This window comes from Antechinus flavipes, chromosome 6 (assembly GCF_016432865.1).
Source record: "Antechinus flavipes isolate AdamAnt ecotype Samford, QLD, Australia chromosome 6, AdamAnt_v2, whole genome shotgun sequence".
NCBI classification, from domain to species: domain Eukaryota; kingdom Metazoa; phylum Chordata; class Mammalia; order Dasyuromorphia; family Dasyuridae; genus Antechinus; species Antechinus flavipes.
Window position 1 is genome coordinate 7306250 of NC_067403.1, and position 27785 is coordinate 7334034.

The following is a 27785-nucleotide window of genomic DNA, read 5'->3' on the forward strand; positions in this document are numbered from 1 at the left end:
CCACAAAATGGGGATAATAATACCTAAATCCTCTCCCTTGAAGAATTGTCATGAAGCCCAAATTAGCTTGTGAATATCACTTATAAGCTTTGAAGTTCTACATTTATATCTATTATTGTTTATTATCATCATCATTAGCCAGGCGAGGTAGGAGTCAGATATATATAAATGTCCTCGTTGCCTGTGACCAGTCTGACTCAGTCTCTAACTGAGATGCTGAGTTAACCCAGTATCTCACTTTTTTCTTCTTATGGGGATAGTAACACCTCCCCTTGCACCTCTTAAGGTACTTATGAAAATCAAAGAATGACTGAGAAAAGCTAAAAGTAATTATCCATATTCAGCTGCCCCCATAGGCTTCCCTCTGAACAAACATGGCCACCACACAGGAGCTCCAACAGGCCAGGGTCCCAGGACTGATTTCCTGTTTGGGGCCTAGGAAGGGCATTTCCTCCCTTCATTTCTGCAGGCATTTACTAAGTGGCCTTTATGTATTTCTGCAAATGTGGGGAGAGGTCTCTGAGAAGCAAAGGATTCCCAGAGAAGCCTAACGGTCCAACTCGGAAGACTCGACAGCATCTTTGTGCAGTCACCCCTGCCACACCTTTTATGGGTGGAATGCAGTTGTTGCCACATCCCTTTACTTTATGCTATTTAGATTTTATGGCATTTCAATCATTTGCCTTTCCCCGGGGAAATTTTTAATTTAAATTAATTGGCTTTTTATGAGCTACAGTTAAAAGAAAAAGACTTCATAAATTTTTCAATTGAATTTCTGGATCCATTCATTAATTCTCCTGTTTCTCATGGCCAAAGAATGAATAAATAAATAAATGAAACAAAAGAAAGACCATATTCCACCAGCACAGTTGTGTTGGAAGCACTATTTTTTTACCTAGAACACATATTCTACAGATAAAAAAACATAGAGGGTAACACACTGATACAATGAAATACATGTTAGAACAACCTGCCAGATCATTCACTCAGTGGGAAATATTTCACACAACAGACTCAGAATTTTTCTTGTTTTTATAAAAAAAAAATTCAAATTATCCTGAACTATTTGGGGCGGGGGGAGAAGGAAAAAAAATACATATTGGGATTATGTTATTAAAAAAAACAAGCATAATCAAGCTAATTTCCATGTGGTCCATATCTAAAAACATCTTACTCTGCCTTTTCAGTCCATCGCCTGTCTTGTCAGAAGGGAAATAGTGTACGTCCATCACTCATCACGATTGACCTGGATACAATTCAGCTTTTCTACTGCTAAAGTGTCTGGCATTTTAACTAGATGTTGCTGTATTTTTTTAAGTTCAAATATAACTTATCTTGCCCGAGATTTCTTCTCTGATGGTTTTACAAAATCATCATTAGACAATTGTTTTGTATGCTGAGTATATAGATTTAATGTCTCTTTTTCTTTTTTATATTACCCGGTCTCATTTGAATTTTCATAGTTACCTAAGGAATATTCTCCATAATTGTACCTTCTGTATTTGTTGACAGTTCATTAGTTCCGTTAGTTAGAACATTGCGGTCCTAAACGCAAGGTCGTGACTTCGGTCCTCACCTGAAGCAGGTGCTCTGTCCCACCATCTCAAACTATCCTAAGCAAGTCAGCTGCTTTGAAATGTTACTGGAAGAGGAAACAAATGAGAAAGAGCACATGTATCCCTACTACTGGAAAAGAACTTAAAGCCAGTTGGAATCATTAGGGAGAAGATTAGGGCCATCGTCATGCGTCCATTATTATTGCCTCTGTATTGTTATTATCGCCTTTCTTTTAAGATTTTTTTCTTCCCTGACTCCAGGTCTATGAAAGCGCTGGTTATGGCAGCACTAACTTGTTAGCAGAGGTCTTTCTACCCATCCCTGAGACAACGGTATTCACCGGAAGGGCCTCTATTGAAGAAGTTGAATTCAGCAGCAATCAGCATGTGGTCCTGGACCACGAGGGAGTCGGAAGTGGTACGGAGAGTTCCTCATCCTTCTATTTCTTGCTTTGATTTTAGCATTTGACTACATAGTTTGGTATATTTCCTTTGCTTCTATTGCTATAAAATTGACATTTAAGATTTTTGAAATGTTGAAATCTACCCAATGAGATGTTTTTATGTGAAAAATTTTAAAACATGTGCTTTGGATACTATTCTCTAAAATATCATTGGCCCTGTAGAAATTACTTCTTTTTAGATGAACAATAATAACTGCATCATTTCCATTTTGTATGATGAAGAGTGGAAGGAGAAAAAAAAACAAGCTTTAAGAAAGGATTCTTAACCTTGTGGGGTGTGTCATGGAAAAAGATGGCGGACTGGAGAAGCCTATGGATCCCTTCTGAGAATAATGGTTTAAAAACTATTAATCAGAATATATAGGCTTTCAAAGAATCCCATTGATAAATTATCATTAATAAAAATATCAATACATTAATATATTAAATGTCTTAATATAATCTCTTAAAATACTTTTTAATATTTTAAGAAAAAGTTCCTAAGTCAAGCTCCGCTTAAAAAGCAGCATATTCAATCCGCTCAGTACAAATCCTGATTCTGACAAATAGTGCCTGTATAACCCTGGACAATTCTCTTAACCTCTCAGTCCCCAAGCAATTGTCTAAGACCAGAAGTTGCAGAGCAGCCGCCAATCTGCATTAGTAAAGGGAATTTCCTCGTCCAGGAGTCCTCGGGACCAAGGACGTAATAATCCAGTCCCCAAATATTATGGAGTGGAATAATTATAAGTATTATGAAGAAGCTGAATGTTTCACAAATTTTCAAACTACAACCCAATCGTATTTCCATTTTATCAGAAATTTCTGTTTAGTAGGATGCAGGCTTAATGACATTTTTCCTTATTCTCATTGTAAAATGAGGTACGGGGGTTTCTTTTGTCATCTAGGAGTTTTTGGAGATCACACACACACACACACACACACACACAGACTCACACACACACAGACACACACTCACAGGCACTCACACATACACTCATACTCACACACTCACTCACACACATACTCACACACACTCACACACACACTCTCACACTCACACACACTCACACACACACTCTCACCACACACTCACACTCACACACACACTCTCTCACACTCACACACACACTCTCACCACACACACACACACTCACACACACACTCATACTTACACACACACACACACACTCATACACACACTCACTCACACACACACTCTCACACTCACACACACACACACTCACACTCACTCACACTCACACTCACACTTACATACACACAGAGTGTGGGGGGAGGAGGAGGAAGGAAGAACCGTTCTCTCTATCACAGACTGCAGCTGGGCACTCTTACATGACCTCCCTGTGGGGGTCCCTTTCTCCAGAAAGGCTCTTTGCTCTTTGCACTCCCCGCAATCGGCTCCCACCAGAAAAGTGTAGCCGTTGCTCACGGGGATCTCTCATCACGGGGATCTCTCACCACGGGGATCTCTCACCACGGGGATCTCTCACCACGGGGATCTCTCATCACGGGGATCTCTCACCACGGGGATCTCTCACCACGGGGATCTCTCATCACGGGGATCTCTCCACGGGGATCTCTCAGGCCCGATGTGCTTCTCCCAGGCGAGCCCTTCTCCTTCGAAGCCGACGGCAGCAACAAGATGGTTTTGATGACCTCCGGCAGGGTGTCCAACAGCGTGGCCTGGGCGGTCGGGGAGAACGGGGTCCCGCTGATCCCCCCAGCAGCGCAGCGCGGCCTCGGCGTTCGGAGGTAAGCTGGCTCGGAGGGAATCGTGGCCAGTCGGGGAGGGTTTCCACTCTCGGGAAACAGCGACCGGCTGCGTGGGAGGCGGGGCGGTCTCCGTTAGGGGCTCTGCCCGCCGCCGGCCCTGCTGCTGGGGTGCCCCGTCCCCGAGCCTGCCCGCTCTGCTCCCGAAGTGTTACCCGTTGCCCTGTGGTCAGCAGCACTGGCCCGTGCCCCGTTCTCTGGCGCTCAGGGACCGCTAACTGCCCGGGAGGAGGCAGACTTTGTAGAGAAGCCCGCTGAGCTTAAATGTGACCTGGCTTGCTTACGGTCCCAGGCTGGCAACGGCTCCTTCTGATCTGGGTTCCCTTACAGTGACTCGGAGAGACGGGCAGTAACTATTGATGTATCTATTGATAGGCAGTGTCAGGATTTTCATCCCCATTTCCGAGATGAGGGTGTTGAGGCTCAGAATTCTGAGCTTCCAGCCCAGACGCCCCGATGGCAAACCTCCCTCCCTTCCCACTGTCCAGCATCTCCTCGCCAGCCAACGGTGACCCTGAACTCTGCCCATTACACCGTCACAGTCTGTCCCCCACGTGTGACAGCACCGCTCTTCCCCGGGGGCCTCGGGCAGGCCCTCCTTGGGGCTCAGAAGCCGTCCCCTCCTCAGACCTGCTTAGAGTTCCTAGAGTTCTTCAAAGCTCAGCTCCCCACAAAGTTCTCCCCAGCCCAGGCTCTAGTACCTTGTGCCCTGAGAAATCATCTTGTATATATTAGAGAGACAGAGACAGAGACAGAGACAGACAGACAGACAGACAGACAGAAAGAGACAGAGACAGAGACACTCATCTTCCTGGGTTCAAGTAGGGTCTCAGACACTCCCTCGTTGTGTGACCCCGAGCAAGTCATTTCACCCATTTTGCCTCAGTTTCCTCATCTGTAATATGAGCCAGAGAAGGAAATGGCCGACTGCTCTCTGCCAAGAAAACCCCAAATGGGATCCCAAAGAGCTGGACAGGACTAAAGAAAATGACTGGACAACCTGCATATAGCCGGTGTTCACATGTTCTCTTAGTGGCAAATCCTTTGGGATTCACTCTTAGCAATGCAAAGAAATTGCAGAAATACTGCTTTGCAGAATCGCTAGGCAAAGCAAGTTTCCTCTATTATCCCCATTATCTATTTCTTCCTTCTAAATATCGCTAACAGAGGCAAGAAAACCATGTACAAAGCCCTGAATGGGGCTTTCTGCCTTTTGTCAGCCGTTATCTAAATTGGTCACTTAACTCCTCTGCCTCGGTTTCCCATATGTAAAACACATATAGCAAATGATGTACTCTCTCCCATCCATGGGTTTTTAACCTTCTTTATGTCATGGACCCCTTTGGCAATCTGGTGAAGTCTATAGCCCTTTCTCAGAATACTGTTTCTAAGAGTATGAAATAAATTGCATAAGCTTATAATCAGTTATATTGAAATACAATGATCAAAATATTTCAGTTTAACAGCCCAAACTAAGAGCCCCTGACCCATTCCCTTCCATCTCTGGTCCTAAGAATAGTCTTGATTTCCTTCCTTTCTTTCACTCTAGTACCATATTAATACAGCTATTTTACAAACAGACTAAAAGTGAATAAAATAATAATAATTATAATAATAATCTGAAGCTTCTCTCCCCCAATATGTCTTTGATTTTACTCCTGTTGAAGCCTTAGACTGAGTATATGAGAGCTTCCATGGTAATTAAACCCTTCCACAGAGCCATGAAGGAGAGAAAAGACCCCCAGAAATAAAGGCCTGAGAGCAGAACATGAAACTGGCAGGGGCAGGGAATGAGCATTAAACACCTGCTTCGCATAGCACTGTGCTAAGCACTTTCCAAAGATCATCTCATTTGATCCTCACAACAACCTGCAATGTTCAGTGCTGTTATTTTCCTCGTTTTCTAGTTAAGGAAACTGAGGCAGAGAGAGGTTAAATTATTTGCCCAAGGTCACATTTCTGAGGCTCAATTTGAACTCAGGCCTTTCTGACCTGGAACTAAAAGTCACCGTTGTTCAGTCGTGCCCGGGGACCATATCACAGGGGGCCCTCCTCCCCTCCACTCTGTCCTGAGTCTGTCCTGGCTCCTGTGGTGGGAGTCACATATAAACCCACCCCATCCCATCTGAACATCCTGAGAAAGTCCCTTCCTCTCTGGCTCCAACTTTCCTCACTGTAAAATACAAGTCGGACTGGAGGACCTCAGAAAATCCACCGACTTACTTGGATGTGCCTTGGTTCCCTTCGGTCCAGAGGGGATCACGGTCCACAGTGCTCGGCGCCTTGTGCGGAGGTTACCAACTGAGGAGGATTTAGGGCTTCCTGGGGCCTCTGATGCCTGAAGTCAGTGATGGCTTTGATTGGCCTGGGTCCCCCTGAGAGTGATCAAAGCCCATTTTTCTAACTGGTTCCTAGCACTCAGCATGGATCTAGTGGGGGTTTTCCCCCTCATGTTAGCAATAATTCTTCTCATGAGATCTAACTCAGTTCTAATTGATCGAGGATGGGCAGAAGCAGCTACACCCAGAGAAAGAACACTGGGAGATGAATGTAAACTGTTTGCATCTTTGTTTTTCTTCCCGGGTTATTTATACCTTCTGACTCCAATTCTCCCTGTGCAACAAGAGAACTGTTCGGTTCTGCACACATATATTGTATCTAGGCTATAGTGTAACCTATTTAACATGTAAAGGACTGCTTGCCATCTGGGGGAAGGGGTGGAGGGAGGGAGGGGAAAAATCGGAACAGAAGTGAATGCAAGGGATAATGTAAAAAGTTACCCATGCAGGGTTCTGTCAATAAAAAGTTACAATAAAATAAAAAATAATAATAATAATTCTCATTTTCTTGGATGCCACAAACATGTTTGTTATTGAGTGAGAAAAATCCAGAGTGCTGCACGGCCTGGGGGGAAGAGAGGAGCTCTCCAGTGGAGAATAACAAGCATAGAACTATAATGAAAATCAATGGGTAGATTCTCCTTACCCTGATTAAGAACTCTGCTTTTAAGTCTGAAAAATTTGGGGCTTAATTTATCCTTTCAATGCTTTAAGGAAAGTTGACGCCATCGCATCCATTGGTGCATCGAGCTTAACGGACATGAAGAAGTTGGCAAAGTGGGCAGCGGAATCCAAGCTGGACCCGAATGACCCAAATAATGCCTCGCTGATGCAGCTAATAACGGTGAGGAGCCTCCCAGTCCCACCAGAGTGAATCGTGTGTCTGAAAGTTACTGGGGCTTCTGAGGGTAATTCTGTCTAAACAACATTAGCTGAAGGGGACTTTTAAAAATCTTTATTTTGTATCAATACTGAGTTCAGCTATTTCTGTCCAACATAACACTGGAAGTTTGGGTGATTTATCAGTCAGGGATCTCATTTTTTCCAGGCAGCCAATTGAATTGTTTTCTTGGAAGTGCTCACATTAGCATAAAAATATAATAGATAAACAAATATACTGGCCGGGAAGCGCTCCTAGCAACATGTTCCTGTGATTGTGTTTATTATGATGATTTCATCCGTGAGATAATTATAACCAGGGTGAAGATTTTCCATTTAGGTTCTGGCCTTTTAGAGATTTGTCCCAATGTGAATTCATGTAATTTATAAACTATTTAATATTCGTTATTAGACTTTAGATTGCATAACAACAGGAACCGTATTTTAGTGTTCTTTGCATCCTCCAGGGTCTATTGCAGAGTGCCCACTCCATAAACGATACTCAGGAAGTGTGTGTTGAAGAAATGAAAGCTTTTTGCCAAAATACTCTTTCTTAATTCAGGTATTATGAACTTCAGTTAAGAATAAATTTGTAAAATTTAAGAGGAGTATAATTTATTGTGTGTACACTTTTAAAATCATATTGTTGTAAAAAAAAAATTTCCACGTAGCATATTTATAACTTCCTTCTCAGTTTGTATTTCAGTTGTCTTCCTAAATGTTAATGACATATTCATGTAGCATTTTAAGATTTGGAAATCCCTGAGAAGTAATATAAGTGTCATCAGTCCCATTTTGGAGATTAGGAAATCAGGATTCAGACAGATCAGAGGACTTACACCTGGTTGTACAGCAAGTAAGAAAAAAGTTGAGCTACAACATTTCATTGCAAAGAAAAAGAAAAGGCTAAAAATGCGGAGGCTGACTTCTCCATTTCACAAGTCTGCAAACGTGAAGCGGGTTTGAGAGTCAGCAAGACACGAACAGTGCACGGGGGGGCAGAAGACTTGGGCTCGACCCTCGGCTCGGCCATTTCCCACCCATGCGGTCATTTCCCTTCTGTGAAGTTAAAGGTCTAAAGTAACCTCTTACCGATTATCTGAGTTCCCTTCCAGCTCTAAATCCAACAAAATCCAAAAGGTCTGGTTTTTAGGTTTGCTTAATTTAAAGGTCTATATCACTTATTCCCTCCAGTACACACAGACACACATACTCACACTCACACTCACACACACACACACACACACACACTCACACACACAGACACACACACACTCACACTCATACATACACATACACACACAATCACACACACACAGAACACACACATACACACACACACTCACACTCACATACACACACTCACTCACACAGACACACACACAATCACACACACTCACACAGACACATAGACACACACTCACAGGCACTCACACACACACACAGACACACACACTCACACACACACTCACACTCACATACACACACTCACACAGAACACACACATACACACACAATCACACACACACAGACACACACACACACACAGACACACACAGACACTCACACACATACACACACACTCACACTCACATACACACACTCACACACACAGACACACACTCACACAGACACACACACATACACTCACACACTCACACATACACACACTCACAGACACACACAGACACACACAATCACATACACTCACACAGACACATAGACACACACTCACAGGCACTCACACATATACACACACACACTCACACATACACACACTCACACACACAGACACACACTCACTCACACAGACACACACAATCACACACACTCACACAGACACATAGACACACTCACAGGCACTCACACACACACACACACTCACACACACTCACACTCATACATACACATACACACAATCACACACTCACACAGAACACACACATAGACACACTCACACACACACAGACACACACAGGCACTCACACACATACACACACACACTCACACTCACATACACACACTCACACACACAGACACACACTCACACAGACACACACACAGTCACTCACACTCACATACACACTCACTCACACAGACACACACACAGTCACATACACTCACACAGACACATAGACACACACTCACAGACACACACAAACACACACACAGTCACTCACACTCACATACACACTCACTCACACAGACACACACACAGTCACACACACTCACACAAAGACATAGACACACACTCACAGGCACACACACATGCACTCACACTCACATACACACATTCACACACACACACACACACACACACACACACTCACACATACGACCTACAGAGCCGGTTGATTTGAACGATGGGTACGTTGTAAGTTCACATTTTTTATTTTCTCCAGGTTGCGACCAGTGGAGACACCTACGTCCCAGAATTCTTCAGGCTGGAGCAGCTGCAACAAGAATTTAATTTTGCTTCAGATGAAGAACTAAATAGATCGAAGCGCTTCAGACTTCTGTATCTCAGAGCCCTGGAGGTGCCAGAGTTTCGGAATTTTAAGCAGGTTCCCATTTATGACCGAGAAATCATGGAAAAGGTGTTCCAGGTAAGACATGTTCTCCCTCTACACTTCGAAGTTTCTCTGGCTCCCTCCCTATGGGAGCCTCCTGCCCCGTGGCAGGGAAGGATGTCTGGTAATAAGTAGACTGCAGCACACTGCCCTCGGGGACTTTCACATCATGAGTAGCATAAAAGACATTAGCAGTGCTGTAGGTAAACCTGTCATATAACAAGAAATAAAATTGTTATACACATGAATAGATGAAATATACTTGAAAAATACGTCTTCCATGAAATATAAGAAATAGCAAAGACCTAGAGCAGAAGTTCTTTAACGTTTTTGTGTCACGGACTCCCGTGGCAGCCTGGTGAAGTCTATGTACCTCTCCTTAGAATCATGTTCTTCAGCGCATAAAATAAAATATATGATTACAAATACAATCAATTCTATTGAAATGCAGTTATCCAAATATTTTAAATACGAGTTTACTCCAAGAATAAGGCTCTTGTGCCTGTCCCATAATAAAAACTTCACTAAATGCTTGCGGATTAATTAATAAATCATAGATTTAGAACTGCAAAGGATCTTAGAATCCATGTAGTCCAACATCATGATTTTAATGATAAGGAAACTGAGGCCCAAAGAGGTGAATTTAGTTGCTCAAGGTCATAAATATCAAGAGTCTCAAAGCAAAGACTCCAAATTCAGTGTTCATCCTATTGCACCACAAATAGTCAAGAAAAGTTAGCAAGCGTTTATTAATGCTATAGTAACCAAGTATCACCAAAAAATAAGGTACCTACTGTGTGCCAGACACTGTGCAGAGTACTGGGGATACCAAAAAAAAAGCAGGGGATACCCTGCTTTCAAAGAGCTCACAATCTATTTGAAAAAACATTATGCAAAAAACTACATATAAACAAAAGATGGAAGGAAGAAAGGGAAGGAAGGAAGGAGAGTAAGAGAGAGAGGGAAGGAAAGAAGGAAGGAAAGGGAGGGAGAGAGAGAGAGGTGGATAGATGGATGGGTAGATTGGTGGTTAAATAGATGATACACAGATGGATAAATAAATATCTATATATAGATCGATATCAAAAGATAGCTATTCTTCTACAAATGTCTCTATAGATAGCAACATCTATCTGTAGATAGATATGTGAATATAACAGATATCTATCAATTTCCATCTAAATAGATATCTACCTAGTCCTATCTATATCTATATCTATATAGAGATAACTTCGAGCTTTTCTGAGGGGGAAAGACACTAACTTGAAGGAGGATTGGAAAGGCTTTGGCAGGGATTTGAGGTGACTTGCAGGAAGCCAGGGAAGCCAGGAGATGGAGTCAGAGAAGTACCTGCAAAATATTTCTCTGCCCAGGGGCATCTCTACTTTGTCTCCTTCTCCTTCTGGGCCAGGGGCCTTACTTGGTCTCATCACTGGGGGTCTGCCTCAGCTCGGCCAGTTCTTTGCAGTCTCCCATATCATCGCTGCGACCCGAGTTCATCCCTGACTTTGCCCTTCATCTTGAGATGTCTGCCTTCTCTCATGGGCAGCCCTCCTTTTTAAGGACTGACTCCACATCCACCCTTGTGTCCTTGCATTATTGCTCTCCACCGCCCCATATCCTAAACTCCATTATCCTCTACTAACTCTGTTAACCATTCTGCACACCTGCATCCATACTCGGCCAGCTGTAGAGTCACTGGATAATAGATGTAGAACTGGAAAAGACCTTAGAGGACAGCGAATCTAACCCCTCGTCATATAAATGAGGCAAATGGAAAACCCAGAGAACGGAGTGAATGGCTCAAATTTTTGCAGTAAGTCTCAGAGCTAAGACACAAACTCAGATTCTCTGACTCTAGATGCGGAGGTCTTTCCCCCGTTCCCTGGGGACCTTTAAGGAAGGCCATGGAGAAGCTGCAGAGGAAGTAGAGACAGAGATGGGGGTAGTCATCAGTGGGAGCATCTGTACTGATGAACTCACACATCCACACAGGAAAAACCTGCTCTGGGTCCAAATGAAGTAACTCCCAACCAAGGGTCTCCCAACCAAGGAGGCCAGATGATGTTTTCAGTCTAATTAAAGAGAAAAGATCACATGCAACAAAATCAAACATAAGTTCTCTATGAAGTCAAAAGTATTTTAAAATAATCAGATTACATTTTATTTAAATGCAGGACTATGAGAAACGAATACGTGACCGAGGGATAATCGAGACCAAGGATCATTTAGATGCTCATAGAGCCAGAGTGGCCAAGTACCTCCAACAGGTGAAGAAAAGAAATTTAATTTTTTTTTCTCTTTTGCAAATTATCACAAATTATTACAAATTTTACCAAAATGTTACAAATTATTAGTTAATTAACATAGGCATAAATATGTTTAACATTGAAAGAAAAAAAATTATGTAGGATTTATCCTGTGCAGAAAACTCAAGTATATTGGGACATGAATGGTGTTTTCTTCTTTTCTTCCCTGGAAAATATGAGTCTTTGGAAAAGAACTAAAGCCACTGCCTATGTGGACTAATGAAAAACAGGATTTGGCCTTTTGGACTACTACCAAATTTCAGGGCTTCTGGCTAGGAATCGAGATACAGAGAGAACATTTGAGCAGCTTGATAAAGAAGAGGTTTAATGTAGAGAGGGTGGATTTCATTGTCAGTTTGATGCTCCTTGGAATGCTTTGCTTTCCCACACCAGTAGCCACTGCGATATCTCTAACAGTCCATGAAGTGTGCTCTTTAAAGCTATAATTCTTTATAAAGGGAGTCATTTTTTAAAACCACAGCATTAAAAATACAATAAAAGAGAGCATAAAATGCATGGGTATGGTATGAAATCCAGCACTAAATGACAGAATAATAACTAAAAGGGAGGAAACCAACTTAATCCTTGGTTAGTTTGTCGGGATCAGACACTGAGCATAGCCACATCAAAGTTATTGCTCGTCTCAAGCAATCTTTATATTGTTGTAAATATACAGGAATGTTTGTACGATGAATACAAGAGAATTGAGGGGAGAGGCGCTGCAGAAATCAGGAAAGGCCTTCCCTGAGAGGGAGCTCTTGAGCTGAGCTTTGAGGGAAAATCCGAATCTGAGAAGCAGAGCTGAGAAGGGAATGAGTTCTTGTACCCACCAATCAGGTCACCAGAGTCTGCGTTTGATCCTGAAGGTGACATAGAACCCCTGGATTTTGTTGAACAGGGAAATGACATGATCAGACAGGGCTGTTTTAGAAATAACCCTTTGGTCTTGGTGCCAACGAAAGATTCGAGGCAGCAAAGCTTGGAGGAAGTTAAAGAATTAAGAAGCTGTGGCAATAGTCTAGCCAAGATGTGATGGGGGCCTGGATCAGGGTCTTGTGAGTGAAGCTATGAGGATGAACAGAAGTCAGGGAGGTAGAAATAACCATTTGGCAACTGGCTGGACATGACTCTGTGTTTGCCCACTTGGGAAAATGGAAGAATGGGAGCATTTCCTCAGCATGTGTGTCTCAGAAATGGGGATGTTTATTGAGGGTGGGTTTGAAGGGAAAGAAAATGAGCTCTAGTATTGGACATTTGCATTTGAAATGCCCCCTTGGGAGCTGTTCCCATAAGACTATATAGTTCAAGAGAGAGATTGGGCTGGACGACCTGTGAATATCTGATAATAGAATCCAAGGCAGCGGATGAAACTGTCAAGAGTAAAGCCAGAAAAGAGTTGAAACGCTTTAGATTTCTCCTCCTTTTCTTCCTCATTGGGATCAGTGTTGATGGCCTTAGCAGAATTTGATTGTGGGGGTTTCTGTTCCTCTTGAGCTCCCTTTCCTTTTACTGTCTCAGATCATGGAAGCATTCCTCTCTTTTCTCTGAAATCATTGCAATTTGATCTCCTGATGTTGAGTGAAAATCAGACTGTCTCCAGCACTCCCTCTTGTGGGTTACCATAAATCCTGAAAAAAAAAAGTCCCTTTTCTCCCAAAGTTCTCATCAATTCAATTTTGCCAATCTCGTTGGTCAGAATTAACTTTACTGTGGTAGGATCTCTCGTCACTCCCTCTGCCTTCTGAGATATGGAATTGTCAGCAAGGCAAAGGCAAGACTTTATCAGATTTTAGCAGAGTACTTAAGTAAGACACAGCAGATGTTGAGCTAATTAAAGTCCCTATCCCTATTATAATTTGGCTCCGTGCCCATTTTAGGAGTTGCTATAGGAACTCATAATTGCCTTCTTATATATCTGATCAGATAATATATAGTATATTGCCATCACAAGACTAACTTTAATCTCTCTCTCTCCATTCATTATCTTGCCGACACTGTCCCCTAGGCTTCCACAGTAGCATTTGTGGATTTTCTTACAGATGCCTGGAAACAGAGCCTTCCTTCCATCTATCTCTTCCCTACCTCTGAGACAACTAATTTATTCTACCATAACCACTGTCTACATATTAAAAATTAAAAGGAGCAACTCCCCACAAAAATCTTGGGGATTCATGGATCATAGGAATAACTGTAAATAAAAGAAAACTTACAACTCCAGATTAAAATTTCATCTTTGATTATTATTAAGGCAAATTGTAATTCATTCGTAATTGGGCATCGAGTCAGATATATAGGAGAGGAGCTTTTGGAATCAAACTCAGACTTTTAAGTTCCAATAGAATAATAGTCTGTAGTGCATTTTAAAATAATCTACAAGGCAGCAGGAAGGAGTAAAATACGGTACTTTGAGCCAGGACATCTAGAATCAAGTCTCACCTCAAATACTTATTCGTTTTATTTTTTTAATTTTTATTTATTTTATTTATTAGAAAGTCATTTTATCTTCCAGAGGCTCAGAAAGATGGAGATAATAAGACTTAGATTATTTTTCAAAACTTAAAGTCCTATGACTTTAAGCTCTGAATTATTATCATGAATTTACTGAGAAAATTGCAAATGAACTTGCCTTGTCCCGCCCTAGGTTAGAGAGTCGGTGATAAACCGCTTCCTAATCGCAAAACGCCATCTCCTTCTCTCGGACCTGGTGGTGGAAGAGGATGTTCCCAATATCAGGTAGGGAAGGGGGGCGCGGGGGGGGGGGGGGGCCGGGGCTCTGATTTTTAGATCTCTGCTTTTGATTGCCTCGCCATCGGGGAGGGCTTTTATAAAGGAAGCAGGATTCCCCCGTCACTCGCCGCCTCAGGTCGCACCCACGGCCAAGGCCCCCCTTACTTGGGCTGCCAGGAGAACCCTGCGCCAGAACCCTGCGCACCCCTTATTTCATTTCAAAGGCAAACCTTCATCAGCGCGGGCTCTGGGGCAAGGGTTTCTCCCCGTTTTCTCAGGTCTCAGGACGGCAGGGGAGGTTCCCTCCTCAGCTCTTCCCCTCTCCTGCCCCAGTGACCCATTAGCAGATTATCAATCCCTTGTGGCCCCGGTGCCTTGTGTGACCCCGTGCGTTAAAGTTCTCTCGGGCTTTAGTGTTTGAGGGGCCATCACTGACCGTCCAGGTCGGCCTCCTCATTAGCTGAAGCTCCGAAACGTTTCGTTAGTTCCCTGAGGTCGCAGAGAGGAGCAAGCAGGAAATTATCCCCAAGTGTTCCTCTGCACAAAGAAGGGCTGATCTTTCGGTCAGTCGGCGCCCTCCTGTCGCCACGGCCGCCTCCCCGCTTCCCACAACCTCCCCCCCAACACGAGCACTTCTGTGGGAAGCGTGCCCGGGTGGGAGAACGCAGAAGAAGCCAGAGGCCATTGCTACAGAGCAGCTCCCGAGCCGCAGACACGGTCCCCGGGGATCTGGACTCTGGCCCCGAGGTCGCAGTCGCCCAGCAGGCCCCTTGATCAGGCCCAAGTCCCCTTCACCAAGCCCCTCTGGTCTCTGTTTGGGGGGAATTCGGGTTCTCGGGTTGTTTAGTCTTGCCAGTCATTTTGTCCTTTCTTTTTCTGCATGCCTTCTGCTTGGTTGGGGGCTTTAAGTTCTGATGGCTCAGGGTACGTGATTCCCGACTCGGTTCTGGCGCTTCGCTCCCGGTCTGCTTCTGTGTTTGTCACCGCGCCCTAGCCCCGTAGGTCGCCTTCTGGGTGGGTCACCCTCCAGGAGCAGAGCACCGGCCCAGGGAAAGGCTGAAGCGGTCCCGGCGGGACCTCCCTCCCCGCAAGGACTCCCAGCTCCCGCTGGCCTCCTGTTCCCGGGGATGCCAGAGCAGGAAGCCGCAGATGGGGGGATCCACCAGCCGGGGTGGGCCGCTGAGGGAGCGTGTTGTCCGTCACCCTGAGGGAAGGTCCCCAAGCAGGGGCAGCTCATCAGTCCGGCCCCCAGGTCCGTGCTGTCCGAGTGGCCAAAGCAAGGCCATCCCGCAAAACCCCCAGTTTGGGCCCTTTCTGCCCTCCCCGCTGATCCGCAGCAGAATTCTCAGAACGCAGCCAAGGTCCCGGAGCCAGCCCGGTCCCCAAAGCTGGGGAAAGCGCTCCAGGGCCTTCTCAGGACCGGCGGCGACGCTGGGTTCTCCTATCTCTTTCCCTGCCCTGCCAGTCCGGAGAGTGCAGGCCAGCCAATGGGCTCCCCATCTCTCTCTCAGAGAGTGACCTGGCTCCCCACGGAGGTTTTCATCATACAGTTGGCCCCAAGTGAACGGGCATATTCTGGAGCAGTTGTGATCTGAGTCAATGGAGGATTACCCACCCAGATATTTTTTAACCCTCATATATATGCAGATTCATACTCTGATATATATATGTGTGTGTATGCGTATATATATATACACATATTTATTTAAAAATAAAAATGGGTGTATATATATTTTTCTAAGAGAGCCTTTTTCTTTAATGTGTGTGTGTGTCTTAGAAAAAAGTTTCCATGCTGTGTTGACACATTTTTCTACTCTTAAGTTTATGCTCTTTCCCTTAAGTCAGAGGTTCTTACCTGGAGCCCATGATCTTTTTTACTTTATAAACTATTTGACTGTTTTCAATACATCGTGACAAGCACTGTGAGGGATATTAAATATATATAAAGGCTGCTGTTCGATAGAAGAGACAACGCGAGTACAGAGCTCAACCACCTACAAAGCAAAATGTAGTTAAGCATCACATAAGTCATAGGGCCCATTGTTTCCCAAACTGAGCTACAGAAACTTGATATTCTAACCAAGTGGACAGGGATTTCCTAAGGAAGGACGTTTGGTTGGTGCAGCCATTTTCTTTATGAAAATACAAGCATTAAATGGCATACACATCAAAAAATACTAATTCCTCGCATCATTTCTTCAAATTTGAAAAGAGGCTGAATTTCCTGCACTTTGCTCTAGAATTGCCTATCCCTTAATTTTTTTACCGAGGGAATTTCTTACCTTCAGACCCCTAGTCGTGGATTTATGTTTTCTGTGACCCTTTTGAGCCCTCAAATACCCAAATTTTGGGAATGCTCAAGTAGACAAATGCGGCAGGAGTACGGAGAGGGCAAAGTCTGTCTCCCATGGAGGAGATCGTGGAAGGCTTCATTGAAGAAATGCCCATGGCTTTGGGTACCGGAGGAAGAGTAGGATGGGGATATGTGGAGAAGTATGGGGGATATTTCTTGTTAAAGGAAGTAAAATAAACGCAATTTCAGGGACATTAAACAACTAATGGGCTGATTCATTTGGAACTGAGAGTTCATATAGTAAACTAGTTTAGATGGAACTAGAAAGACTCGAATTTAAATATTTCTTCCATTAAAATAAATTTAGTGATAGTCCTACTGAAGTATCCTTCCCAGCACAGGAGGTTATGAAGTGTCCCTCTCGGTACAGAAGGTTATATGGTCAATCTCAGTCTCCTAAAGTGATCAGGGGTTTTTTGAGAGGTCCTTAAGTATTTGAGACAATTTACAGGTGGAGGTCTCGTGTTCTTTCAGACTTTTACTTTCTAAAATGTCTCTGAGAGGAACTCTGATCAATACAATGAGCCACAATTCCAAAGGACTTAGGAATATGAAATATTCCTCTAACTATCCTCCAAATAAAGAACTGATAAACTCAGAGTACAGATTTAAGCATTTTTGTTCCTTTGTTTCCTGCCTTTTTACTGGAATACAGATAATGTGGAAATATATTTTGCATGACTCTGTGTGTGTGTGTGTGTGTGTGTGTGTGTGTGTGTGTGTGTAAAATAGGCATCACAGAGTTTATCTTCTCAGTGGGGGAAGAGAGAAGAGAGAATGTGGAACTAAAAATTAAAATAAAAGTTGAATAAATTAGTACAACATCTTTCACATCTATTGTGTGGTCCTTAGCATTCTGGGAGCAAGCCTCTTCAAGTTGGCGGAACAAAAGCGGCCCTTGAAGCCCAGAAGAAAAGGAAGGAAAAAGGTTCCGGCACAGAACCTGTCAGATGGAGACATCAAGCTCTTGGTGAACATCCTCAGGGCCTATGATATTCCAGTGCGAAAACCCAGCAGCAGGTAAGACCAGTGGCCACCTGGCCCAAGGGGCACCTGAGGGGTAGCCCGAGATGGGGACGCTCCTCTGGTCCATCTAATTTGAAAAGAGCCTCCCTGCTATGGCATCCTGCACCTGGAGCATCCGGCCTCCACCTGAGTGCCCGTGAGGGGCAAACTTACCAGGTCTGCTTCCGAAAGGCCCCAGGGTTACTCTTTGTCCCAGGAAACGGTTGCTTCTGCTTCTGCTCGGTGGCCATCCATTTCTCCCACCCATTTCTGCCTCCCGGGACAAACAGAAGCAGCCTTAAAACCCACTAACCCTGGCCATTAGTGTTCTTTACCTTCCCCCTCACGGACAATTTTATTAAAGACTTACTACATTTCTTTAAAATACTCAACCTATGGGCATTTATTCTATTCTATGGACTTATTCTCCTAAAGTGCTCAAGCCAAAGCTGCTCTGCAAACACTGATGACTCATCACTTACGGTTCTTGGATAGCATTTTAAGGTTTACCAGCCTCTCTTAAAAGTTATTCAGACCTGAGAGAGAATTCATGTCTCCATTCTGTGGAGGTGTAAACTGAGGTGGGGTGGGGTGGGGGGCAGTAAGTGATCTGCACGACAAGAACCAGGATAAGAGTCCAGGTTCCCTGTCTCTTTATTATCCCACGGAGCTGCAGTAAAAAACGCCTCCCTGCTCCGTCTGACGCTCCCCTTGGCGATTCAGGGGGCTTCCCTCAGCTGGCTGAAAGGAATCAGGGATGCCCTTTGGGGACCGGGGTCTCCACTGGTCCTTCCTACCTTGGCCGTTCTTAGTTATCTGCCCCTCCCCTCACCTCGCTGGGACCGCGAGGACCTGAGCTGGACTTGGGGCTCACCCCCTTAACTGGGGATGGGACTTCCAGCCAGGAGCAGTTTCTCTGAGCTTCTGTTTAATCATCTGGGGAAAACTGGGAGCTGGCGATAGTTGTGCTGCTGGGCCCTGCGGCTGGGACGGCTGATCCAGGTCCAACTGAACCCAAATGGTCCCTGCTTGACGTCTTTCCTGATGTCCGGTGCTCACAAAGCCAAGTGCTCCTGGAAGCAGCAGGAATGTCGTCAGTAAATGCTCGCGGTATCCCCAAAATTAATATTGTGTATGACACAAACTTCTCACTGACACAATCCCCTCTCCCTAAAAGGAACACGGCCGAATGGTGGAATTAAAAGGTGTTTCTCAGAAAATATGACACGTCCTTTCTACTTGTTAAACCTCTGGACAGGGTTTTTCTGGAGCCAATCCACTTTACCTCAAATAAATAAATGCAGGCATATCTAGAAATATTGTGGGTTCAGTTACAGAGCATCGCAAAAAAGCAAATATTACAAAAAAGCGAGACATGAATTTTTGATTTCCCAGTACATATAAAAGTTGCTTCCACTATACTATAGTCTGTTAAGTGTACAATAGCATTAAGTCCAAAAAAAGTCCATAGCTTGATCAAAAATACTTTATCGTAAAAAAAAATAATAATACTAGCCATCACGTGAGCTTTCAGTGGGTCCTTATCTTTTTGCCGATGGAGGGTCTGGCCTCTATGTTGATGGCTGCCGACTGATCGGGTGGTGATTGCTGAAGGCTGGGGGGGCCGATGGCAATTTCTTAAAATAAGACAACGATGAAATTTGCCATGTGATTGACTCTTTCCTTCCTTCAGAGGTCATTATAGGGTTCTTAACTGTCCTGATTCCAGTACTGTTGTGCCAGAGAGAATAGGGAGGCCTGAGGAGATGGAGAGAAATGGGGAAATGGCTGGTAGATGGAGCTTTCCGAATACAAAACTTGTATTAAGTTCTCTATCTTAAATGAGCATCTACATATATGAGGCCCCCCCAAAATTATGATCATGACATCAAAGGTCACTAATCACCATAATGGATAGAGTGATAATGAAAAAGTTTGAAATATTATGGGATTTTAAAAAATAACTTGTGGCTTTTCTCTCCTAGCAAACTCCAGCAGACATCCCGCTCTTCGAGACCTTTCAGTGAAACATTTGTGACTTCCCCGTCGATGCAAAGTCCAGCCCACACTGTGGACACTGTGCTCAGTCAGGTAACAGCACCCAAATTCTGAAGTTCCTTTGTTCACATTTTATTCCAGAATTAAATCTGAGAGGCAGATTCTCCATATTGTCTTTTTAAAACCTTTGATTTGGTCCTTAGGAATTTGTTTTGTTTTGTTTTTTTCTAATTCACTCTCATTTTTAAGGTTTTAGTTCGACCTTTTGTGGAAGTTTCTTTTCAAAGAACTGTTTGCCGCACGACTACAGCTGAAGGTCCAAATCCTAGCTGGAATGAGGAACTTGAACTTCCATTTAGGTAAGGGCAAATCATATTTTTTCTTTCTCCATAGATGCCTACAAAATTTTGAGGACCTTTTATGGAAGAGGAAACTGTGATCTGGAAAGATCAAACAGATTGCTCAAGGGTCAGGCAAAAGCCAAAATAAGAAACAAATCTCTTGACTGTCAATCCACCGTAGAGCTTCAGTCAATGTTCATGTGCAGAATGTCTGAATCAATAGCTACAAACTCGGGTTCCCTTTCAGGTTGAAGTCCCAAACTGGATTATTCTCTTGTCCCTCCAGCCTGGTCCCTTCCCTATTTCCACTGTTTCCCAAGCCTATGAGAGTTCCACCATCCTCCCAGTCTCCAAGGTTAATAACCCTGCCCTTGTTTTTGACTCCTCCTCGCTCTCCCTGATTCCATCTATCCCATCAGTTGTGGGATCTCCTACTCCCATGGTATCTCACCGTCACCCCAGTGACTAGTTCAGGCCTTCGGTAACTCTCACCTGAGCTGTTGCAGTAGCTTCCTGATTGATCTCCCTGCCTCAACTTCCAAAGTCATTTTCCTACCGAGTCCATCACTCCCCTAGTCAACAATGACCCCTTCTGCCTTTAGGATCAAAGGCAAGTTCCTCCATTTAGTCTTTAAGGTTCTTTGCAAGCTGACCTCAGCCTCCCTTTCCAACCTTACTACCTGGTGCTCCTCTCCCACACTCCCAGCTGCAACCACACTGTCCTGTTCTTCCCCTCCCCTTCGTGCCTTGGTACGGCCGTACCGGTGCTTGGAGTAAAGGCACTGCCCCCTTCTCACAGGAACACATTTCCTGGAAAATTTGCCCAACTGATACCTACTGATCCTACCTGGCTGCTACTGCCCTTCCCTCCTCCCCAAAATTACCTTCTATTATCTGATGAGATAATGGCTAGGAAGCACTTACCCCAATGCCCAGCACTGCATCAACGTTAGATATTATTATTTATTTTTATACACTTATTCACAAACTCATTGGCTCTTTAAGTTAAAAATGGAAGCCACTGAAGGGCAGAGACTGCTTCATATTTGTTTTTCTGCATCCCCAGGGATTAGCGCATACTGGGTGCTTAATGAGTAAAATTTTCCTGCACCTAGTCCAAGGAATCCTGGGAAGCTGAGGATTTACATATCAAAGAGCACAGCAGAAAGGGGCGATCTGTATCAGCTGAGAAAGGAAAGTGGCCCTAAGAGCTTATAGCTCTTCTCTCCTGCCGGCAGCCCCAGGGCTAAGTTGATATCTCGGACTGAGTACTTAGTAGTCATAAAGTTGAGTCACAGATTCTCTTACCACAGTTCAATCATCTGGGATAATACTTGGTGTCTAAATTGTACCTGCTCTAGGCGGGGATGTGATGGATGAGTTAAGGAAGTGCTAGCCATAAAGCCGAATCAGAGAAACCCTCTCACCCCACATGCAAACCAGCTGGCTTCAAGGCCTGCTTTCCCCACCCTAGCTGCAGGACTAGGAGGAGGTGACAGACGCTCAAAGCCTCAGATTCTGAAGCAGACGGATTCGTATGCGCCCGGCCTGTCTCACAGAGTATGGGAAAAACGCCGGTTGTAATTTCTAGAGGGTGGGAAGGTGATCAGGGGAATGACCTGGTCAATTTGAGGAGTTTCCCCAGCAATTGGACAAGTTTGCTTCCCCATGCTGAAGGCAGACATGGCCAATAGTGCCCCCAAAAGGCAGGATTTTGATTGGGATCCAGGAACTTGGCCACCCCGAAGCTGACTGGCTGACTGAAACTCGAGGGAATTTTTCAGAAGTGAGCCGATAAACGCGCCCGAACTCTTCCCTTTCCCCCTTTCAGTCTCTTTATTTGGGCCGTTCTTCCTCAGGGGACTCCCCTGATCAACGCCCCCGCCCCCAATACCTTCACCCTCATTTCCTCATTTTCCTAATAGCCTGATTGTATTTTGCTTTGCTAGAGCCCCTAACAGTGATTACAGCACAGCCAGTATGCAATCAGTGAAGGACGATATATTCATCAACCTTTTTGATGAGGTGCTCTACGACATCTTGGAGGTAAGCTCACGGTCCTGGGGAAGATGCCCGCCCAATTTCTGCTGCCTTGTAGCCATGGTAGGGATACCGCTTCCCCGATCCCAAAGGGTGATTCTGTCATAGAGAACTGGGTGGAGAAGTGGGGTCCCGGGCTCACGCAACCTTCGCTGATTCGAGGGTCAGAGAGAAAAGAGCTGCCAAATTTCCAGTCGCTTCCCTTCCTGGGACGTGGCCATCAAGGAGCTCCTTCACTAGCCAGGTGCAAGACCAAACCGAGCTCCAAAAGCAGAACCATTTTGCTGAAAGGGATCGGGATGGGGGCTGTGAGTGTCACAGAAGCACTGTTAAAAGCAAGAACTGCCACGGCAGCCAGAGGATTCTAAAGTTGGGGATCCAAGCACTTTGATAAGGAGCAAGCAATAAGACACTGAGGCAGACAACTGTGATCTGGATTGGCCACTGAATTGTGTGTGTGTGTGTGTGTGTGTGTGTGTGTGTGTGTGTGTGTGTGTGTTTAATGCCAAGGCACGTTAGGGATGCCCTTTAGTTGTTCCTTAATTCCTCATTTTCTCCATGAGTCCGTGCAAAATCATGTCCATTTTCCAAGTTCTTGTTGGAATGTGCTCAACTCAGTCTTTGTAGGACTAATCTCTACACAGGGGCTTGTCAGTGATTTACCCGGGATTTGGCAAAAACACAAACAAACCCTCCAAATGTTTATTCTAAAAGAATGGGCTAGCTAGATCATTTTTTTTTTGTGTTCCTGCAATAACAATTTGATTCTTCAGTACGAAAGGCCATTCTGATCAAATGACATGTTTGCAGGACTGACAGTTAAGACCCAAACCCTTTTAATTTCCATCATTGTTTAAAAATCTTTTAAAAATGTCTAAGCCCTTGTAATAGGATCTAAAGCTTATGACTGAATCTCCCTTTGATGATAAAAGATCACTGGAGGTTTCAAGCCGGAGAACAACTACAAAATTCTGTCAATCCTGCTTACAGAATATCTCCTGCACCCACCCCTCCCTCACTGTTCCCGCCCAACTTCACTGCCATCCAGCTGAATGGAACCACTGCAATAATGACATAAATACAGCTTTAGAACTGGGAGTGAAGAGATCACGTGGTGGAAGCTCAACTAGAAACGGATCCATTAAACTCTGCCTGAGGATCCCAGGGCACACATGCCATACTGACACTATTGAAGTCCTATGAGATTTTTTTTTTATCATTTTGTTAAATGTTTCCCAATTGCATTTTAATCTGCTTTGGACTGCAGAGGACAGTTGTTTGGTTTCTCTGATCAAGGTCACGTTTAAGCATTTTCAGTCACGTCCTACGCTTTGTGACCCCATTTGGGGTTTTCTTGGCAAAAATCCTGGAGTGGTTTGGCCATTTCCTTCTCCTGCTCCTTTTACAGATGAGAAAACTGGAGCGGATACTGTTAAATGATTTGTCCAGAGCCAGCTAGTAAGTGTCTGAGGCTGGCTTTGAACTCACATCCTCGGGAGTCCCAGGCCAGCGTTCTGCACTGGGATTCAAATTCAGCTTTCTTTCCACAAGAGCATACTGATTTCCCACAAGTCTTCCCACATCCGTGCTCTGCCTCCTCTAAGAAAAGGGCTTTTGTCCCAGTCAGGAATTTTAAGGATCTTAGAGTGACTTGACATTTGAAGCTGTCTGAGTCTCACGAGGACGAACCTGCTTTGTCTTGTTCCTTTTATTCCCCCCAAGCACCTCGTACCGCACAGAAGCCACCCCAACCCTTGTCGATAATTGAATTTATCATATAGTATGCATTTACCATTACCAATTCTTCTACCTCCTCTAGGACGATCGTGAAAGAGGACGCGGCATCCATACCCGTATCGAGAGGCACTGGCTGGGGTCTGTTCGAATTCCATTTAGTACTTTATATTTCCAGGGCAGGGTAAGCATTTGCAATTTTGTGCTGAAATATTCTCCCTGAAAAATTTCAACAAATGTGGCAACCGAGTCTTTTCTATTTGTGATAATATGGAATGTATGTGGGCAGTTTTCGAATTCATTTAGAACTGATCTATTAACGTCTAAAAGTTTAAAACTAACCTTTTAAAACAGAACGTTCTAGGGTGAATTATTCTAGGTACTAAGATAATATGTGAGTAAATACTCTGTAAATCCCAAATCATAAGGCACATAGAAGGTAGTTATATAGTCGTCACTTAGTGCTCATTTTTATCACATGTATGACTCATAAAACCCACATTTTCTTTCTATCCTCAAGTGCTTAGCATGGTGCTTTGCACACAGTAGGTGCTTTAAAAGATGTTTATTGACTAACTCATATTTTAGTACTTGCTTACTGAAACAAGCTCTCCCTTTCTCTTCCCTCTTTTTTCTTTCCAATATTTTGTTCCCTTACAATTAAATACTAGCAGAGGATAAGAAAGTGCACTGGATTAAAGACAGGCCAGAACAGTAAAAGTGAATGAATGTATAAGTTCTTTGAAGAAATAACATTTCATGGAAAATAATCATACTTCTTCGACAACGATGCGTAACTAAAAAGTATAATATTCAACAGCATTTACTGAGTTCCTACTATAAGCAGAAGACTTAAATCCTGGGGAAGATGAGATACTACACTGTGGTCAAAGAGCTTATTGTCTAAAAGAGAGAAGAGACAATAGAGAGGTATAAAAGGGAAAGGGAAGGTCATGACCAATTGAGGATCAGAGAAGGAGGCAGCATTTGAGTTTTGTTTTAAAGGCTATGTAGGGATTTAACAGGTATAAAGGGGGAAAGTAGGAAAGAAGAAAATATATTTGGGAGCAATGACAAAACCAATTCCCGTCAATATTCACAATCAAGGAAGTAGGAGCAGGGGACTGATAGAGACATCCAAGAAATACACATTCAGCAGAGTTGGAGATTTACTTAAGAGGATTTGTCGTGCTAAATCTTTGGTTGATTTAGTATTTCTCTCCTAAAATAGCTTTAATCCATTTAGTGCCCTGATATCCTGAGACTCCATCCAGGCCTGAGTTTGAGAGCTGCAGGTAATCTCTGCCAGCCACCAAAGAAGGTGCCTGTTTAACCCAATAAAGGGACTTGTTTTGAAGCAACATTACCAAAAGGAATTAGACAGAGAGCAACTTTATGGTGTTGTTCTGGTACGTGATGGAGGAAATCCATGCAGGGGCCTGGGCTAGAAATGACCTTCAAGATTCCTTCCCTAAGAAAAAGTTAGCAGTGTGAACTGGGACAATTCAGTCCCCTTTGATACCATTTTATTATCTGTAACGTCGAGAGTGCCGGACTAAATTTTCTCCGAGGTATAAGATTCCGTGATTCTGTGGTCTAGAACTCGAATTTCAAATCCGATCACATGCAATGGCTCAGTGAGCACTTACCCATCTCAGTCAGGGCGCTCATTCTCATTAGGCAGAACTGGCAGTGAATGGCTTATCAAGGGGAGCACTAAACTTGCCAAGAGTAATTTCTTCACTTGGGTTCTTGTTGCATGGACATGGAAGTAATTTCTAAAATTAGGCATCGATAGGTATTGCGGCCAATCATACTTATCAATAAACGGAGACATTTAATGTTTATTATATTCTCAGAGGACGGTCCCGTGGTAACCAAAAACCATGGGCCATGAGCAGCATTTCCAAAAATCTTATATAGAGTCTTCAGTTACAGCAGAACAAAAGATACAGTTGGATTTTACAAAGGGCAAAGGGAAGATAAAGAATCACACACCAAAGAATCAAGAAGATCTACATCAGGTGAAATAATAACTGAATCAGCAAATAATAAAGGCTTTTAACTGACATTTGCAAACAGAGCAGGAACTAACCTGAGAAGCACCAAGTCTAGTGTTAGATACCTCAGGGAAAATGGCAGCTGTACTCAAATTCTCTTATGACACTTTCCTTTTACAAATGAAAAATTGTGGGGTTTTGCTCCAGGTTTTGTAGCAAAATACTTTCATAACCTAGGAAAAATATATCTTCAAGCAAGAAGAGCTCAATTCAACCTAAAGGGCAATTGTCACTTTATGTGTGTGTGTGTGTGTGTGTGTGTGTGTGTGCCTTTCAAATATGTATATATATATATGCCTTTCAAAGATGGAAGCCAATGAATAAGCATCAATCTTTAAATTGAGTACATTTCTCTTTTGATTTCAGCTCCCAGAACACACACACTTGCTGGCAAGCACTCGTTGAATACTATTCATAGAAGCCACGATCAGAGAAATCCCTAGCCAAATCCACAGGCTCATCATTCTAGAGTTAGAAAGGGACCGTGGAGCTATATTTTCCAATGTATCATTCCCTTCTCTTTCCTTCTAAAAAGACATTACTTAAAAAAGAGGAAAAAAACAGTTCAGTAAAACTCACCAATAAACTGAAAAAGATTTGACATTAAAAATGCAGTGTTGCACACCCAGTCTCCCACTTCCGTAAGGAATGTAGGAAAGATTGATTTTTTTCTGGAACAACCAATTCTTTCACTTTATAGATCAGAAAACTGAGGACTAAGGAGACTTCAGTGATTTACACAAGTTCACATAGGAAGAAATATCCGTGGAGGAATCAGAACTAAGATCTGACTTCCAGAGCCAGGAAGGAAAAAAGATTTCATTTAATGCAGTTTATAAACCAAACAAAGAAGGAGAAATGGCTTGTCCTTTTGTTACCTGGTGAAATACTATATTGAACCTTTTTTGTGCCTCAAGAAACAGATTTTATGAGATATCTTGTGTTTGTTGATTGTTCCTTTTGTCCTCTTCATGAGGAGATTTATTGGATTTTATTTTTCTCACAGATTGATGGTACCTTTAAAATAGATATCCCTCCGGTTCTCCTGGGCTACAGTAAAGAGAGAAACCTAATTAGTGAAAGAGACTTTGATTCTGTCAGAAGTCTGAGTGATGGCACCTACATCACTCTCTTTATGACTATTGAACCTCACCTTGTGCCTGGGGAGTCAGTTCGAGAAAAGGTAAGTGCTTTCCAAGTTGGTGAACCAATCAATGATTTGGGTCAATCATTTAAAAATCCTATCCCCTCTGCAAACTGACTATGTTATTTTATGCACAGGAGGCTCTCTAACAGAAATGTTTATTTGTACATATTTTTTCTGGCTTAATGCTTTTAGTGTTTGAACTGCAGAAATAAATCAAAAGGAAATCAGTCTGTGATATACATTTCTTTCTCTAGACCCATATGTTTGATTTTATTATCATAAGAGAGCTGAAGTCACCCCCAGTGCCTTCAGGCAGGAATAGCCAAATAAAAATGTGGATTTAGGTTTTCTTATCTTTTTTTTTTTTTTTACTAGTTTGTTCATTTTTAGAGAACTCAAAAAAAAAAAAAAAAAAAAAAGGTGATTTCATTGATTTATTGATGGCTATTCCTGACTTTAACAATCTCCATTGTGAAGAATCTCTTCCCTCGTG

General features: G+C 43.4%; 1 protein-coding gene across 5 annotated transcripts in view; it reads left to right on the top strand.

The window, feature by feature from the left end:
• The window catches only part of CC2D2A (coiled-coil and C2 domain containing 2A), a 135029-nt gene that overhangs the window by 69457 nt on the left and 37787 nt on the right, over window positions 1–27785 (top strand). For all 5 annotated transcript variants that reach the window (XM_051965533.1, XM_051965530.1, XM_051965531.1 and 2 more), the window contains 12 exons: window positions 1818–1974; window positions 3625–3772; window positions 6844–6973; window positions 9411–9614; window positions 11756–11848; window positions 14529–14620; window positions 17820–17987; window positions 19958–20063; window positions 20220–20329; window positions 22261–22357; window positions 24171–24269; window positions 27152–27328. In XM_051965533.1, coding sequence (XP_051821493.1) covers window positions 1818–1974; window positions 3625–3772; window positions 6844–6973; window positions 9411–9614; window positions 11756–11848; window positions 14529–14620; window positions 17820–17987; window positions 19958–20063; window positions 20220–20329; window positions 22261–22357; window positions 24171–24269; window positions 27152–27328 — 1581 coding nt within the window. The remainder of the gene's footprint in view (window positions 1–1817; window positions 1975–3624; window positions 3773–6843; window positions 6974–9410; window positions 9615–11755; window positions 11849–14528; window positions 14621–17819; window positions 17988–19957; window positions 20064–20219; window positions 20330–22260; window positions 22358–24170; window positions 24270–27151; window positions 27329–27785) is intronic.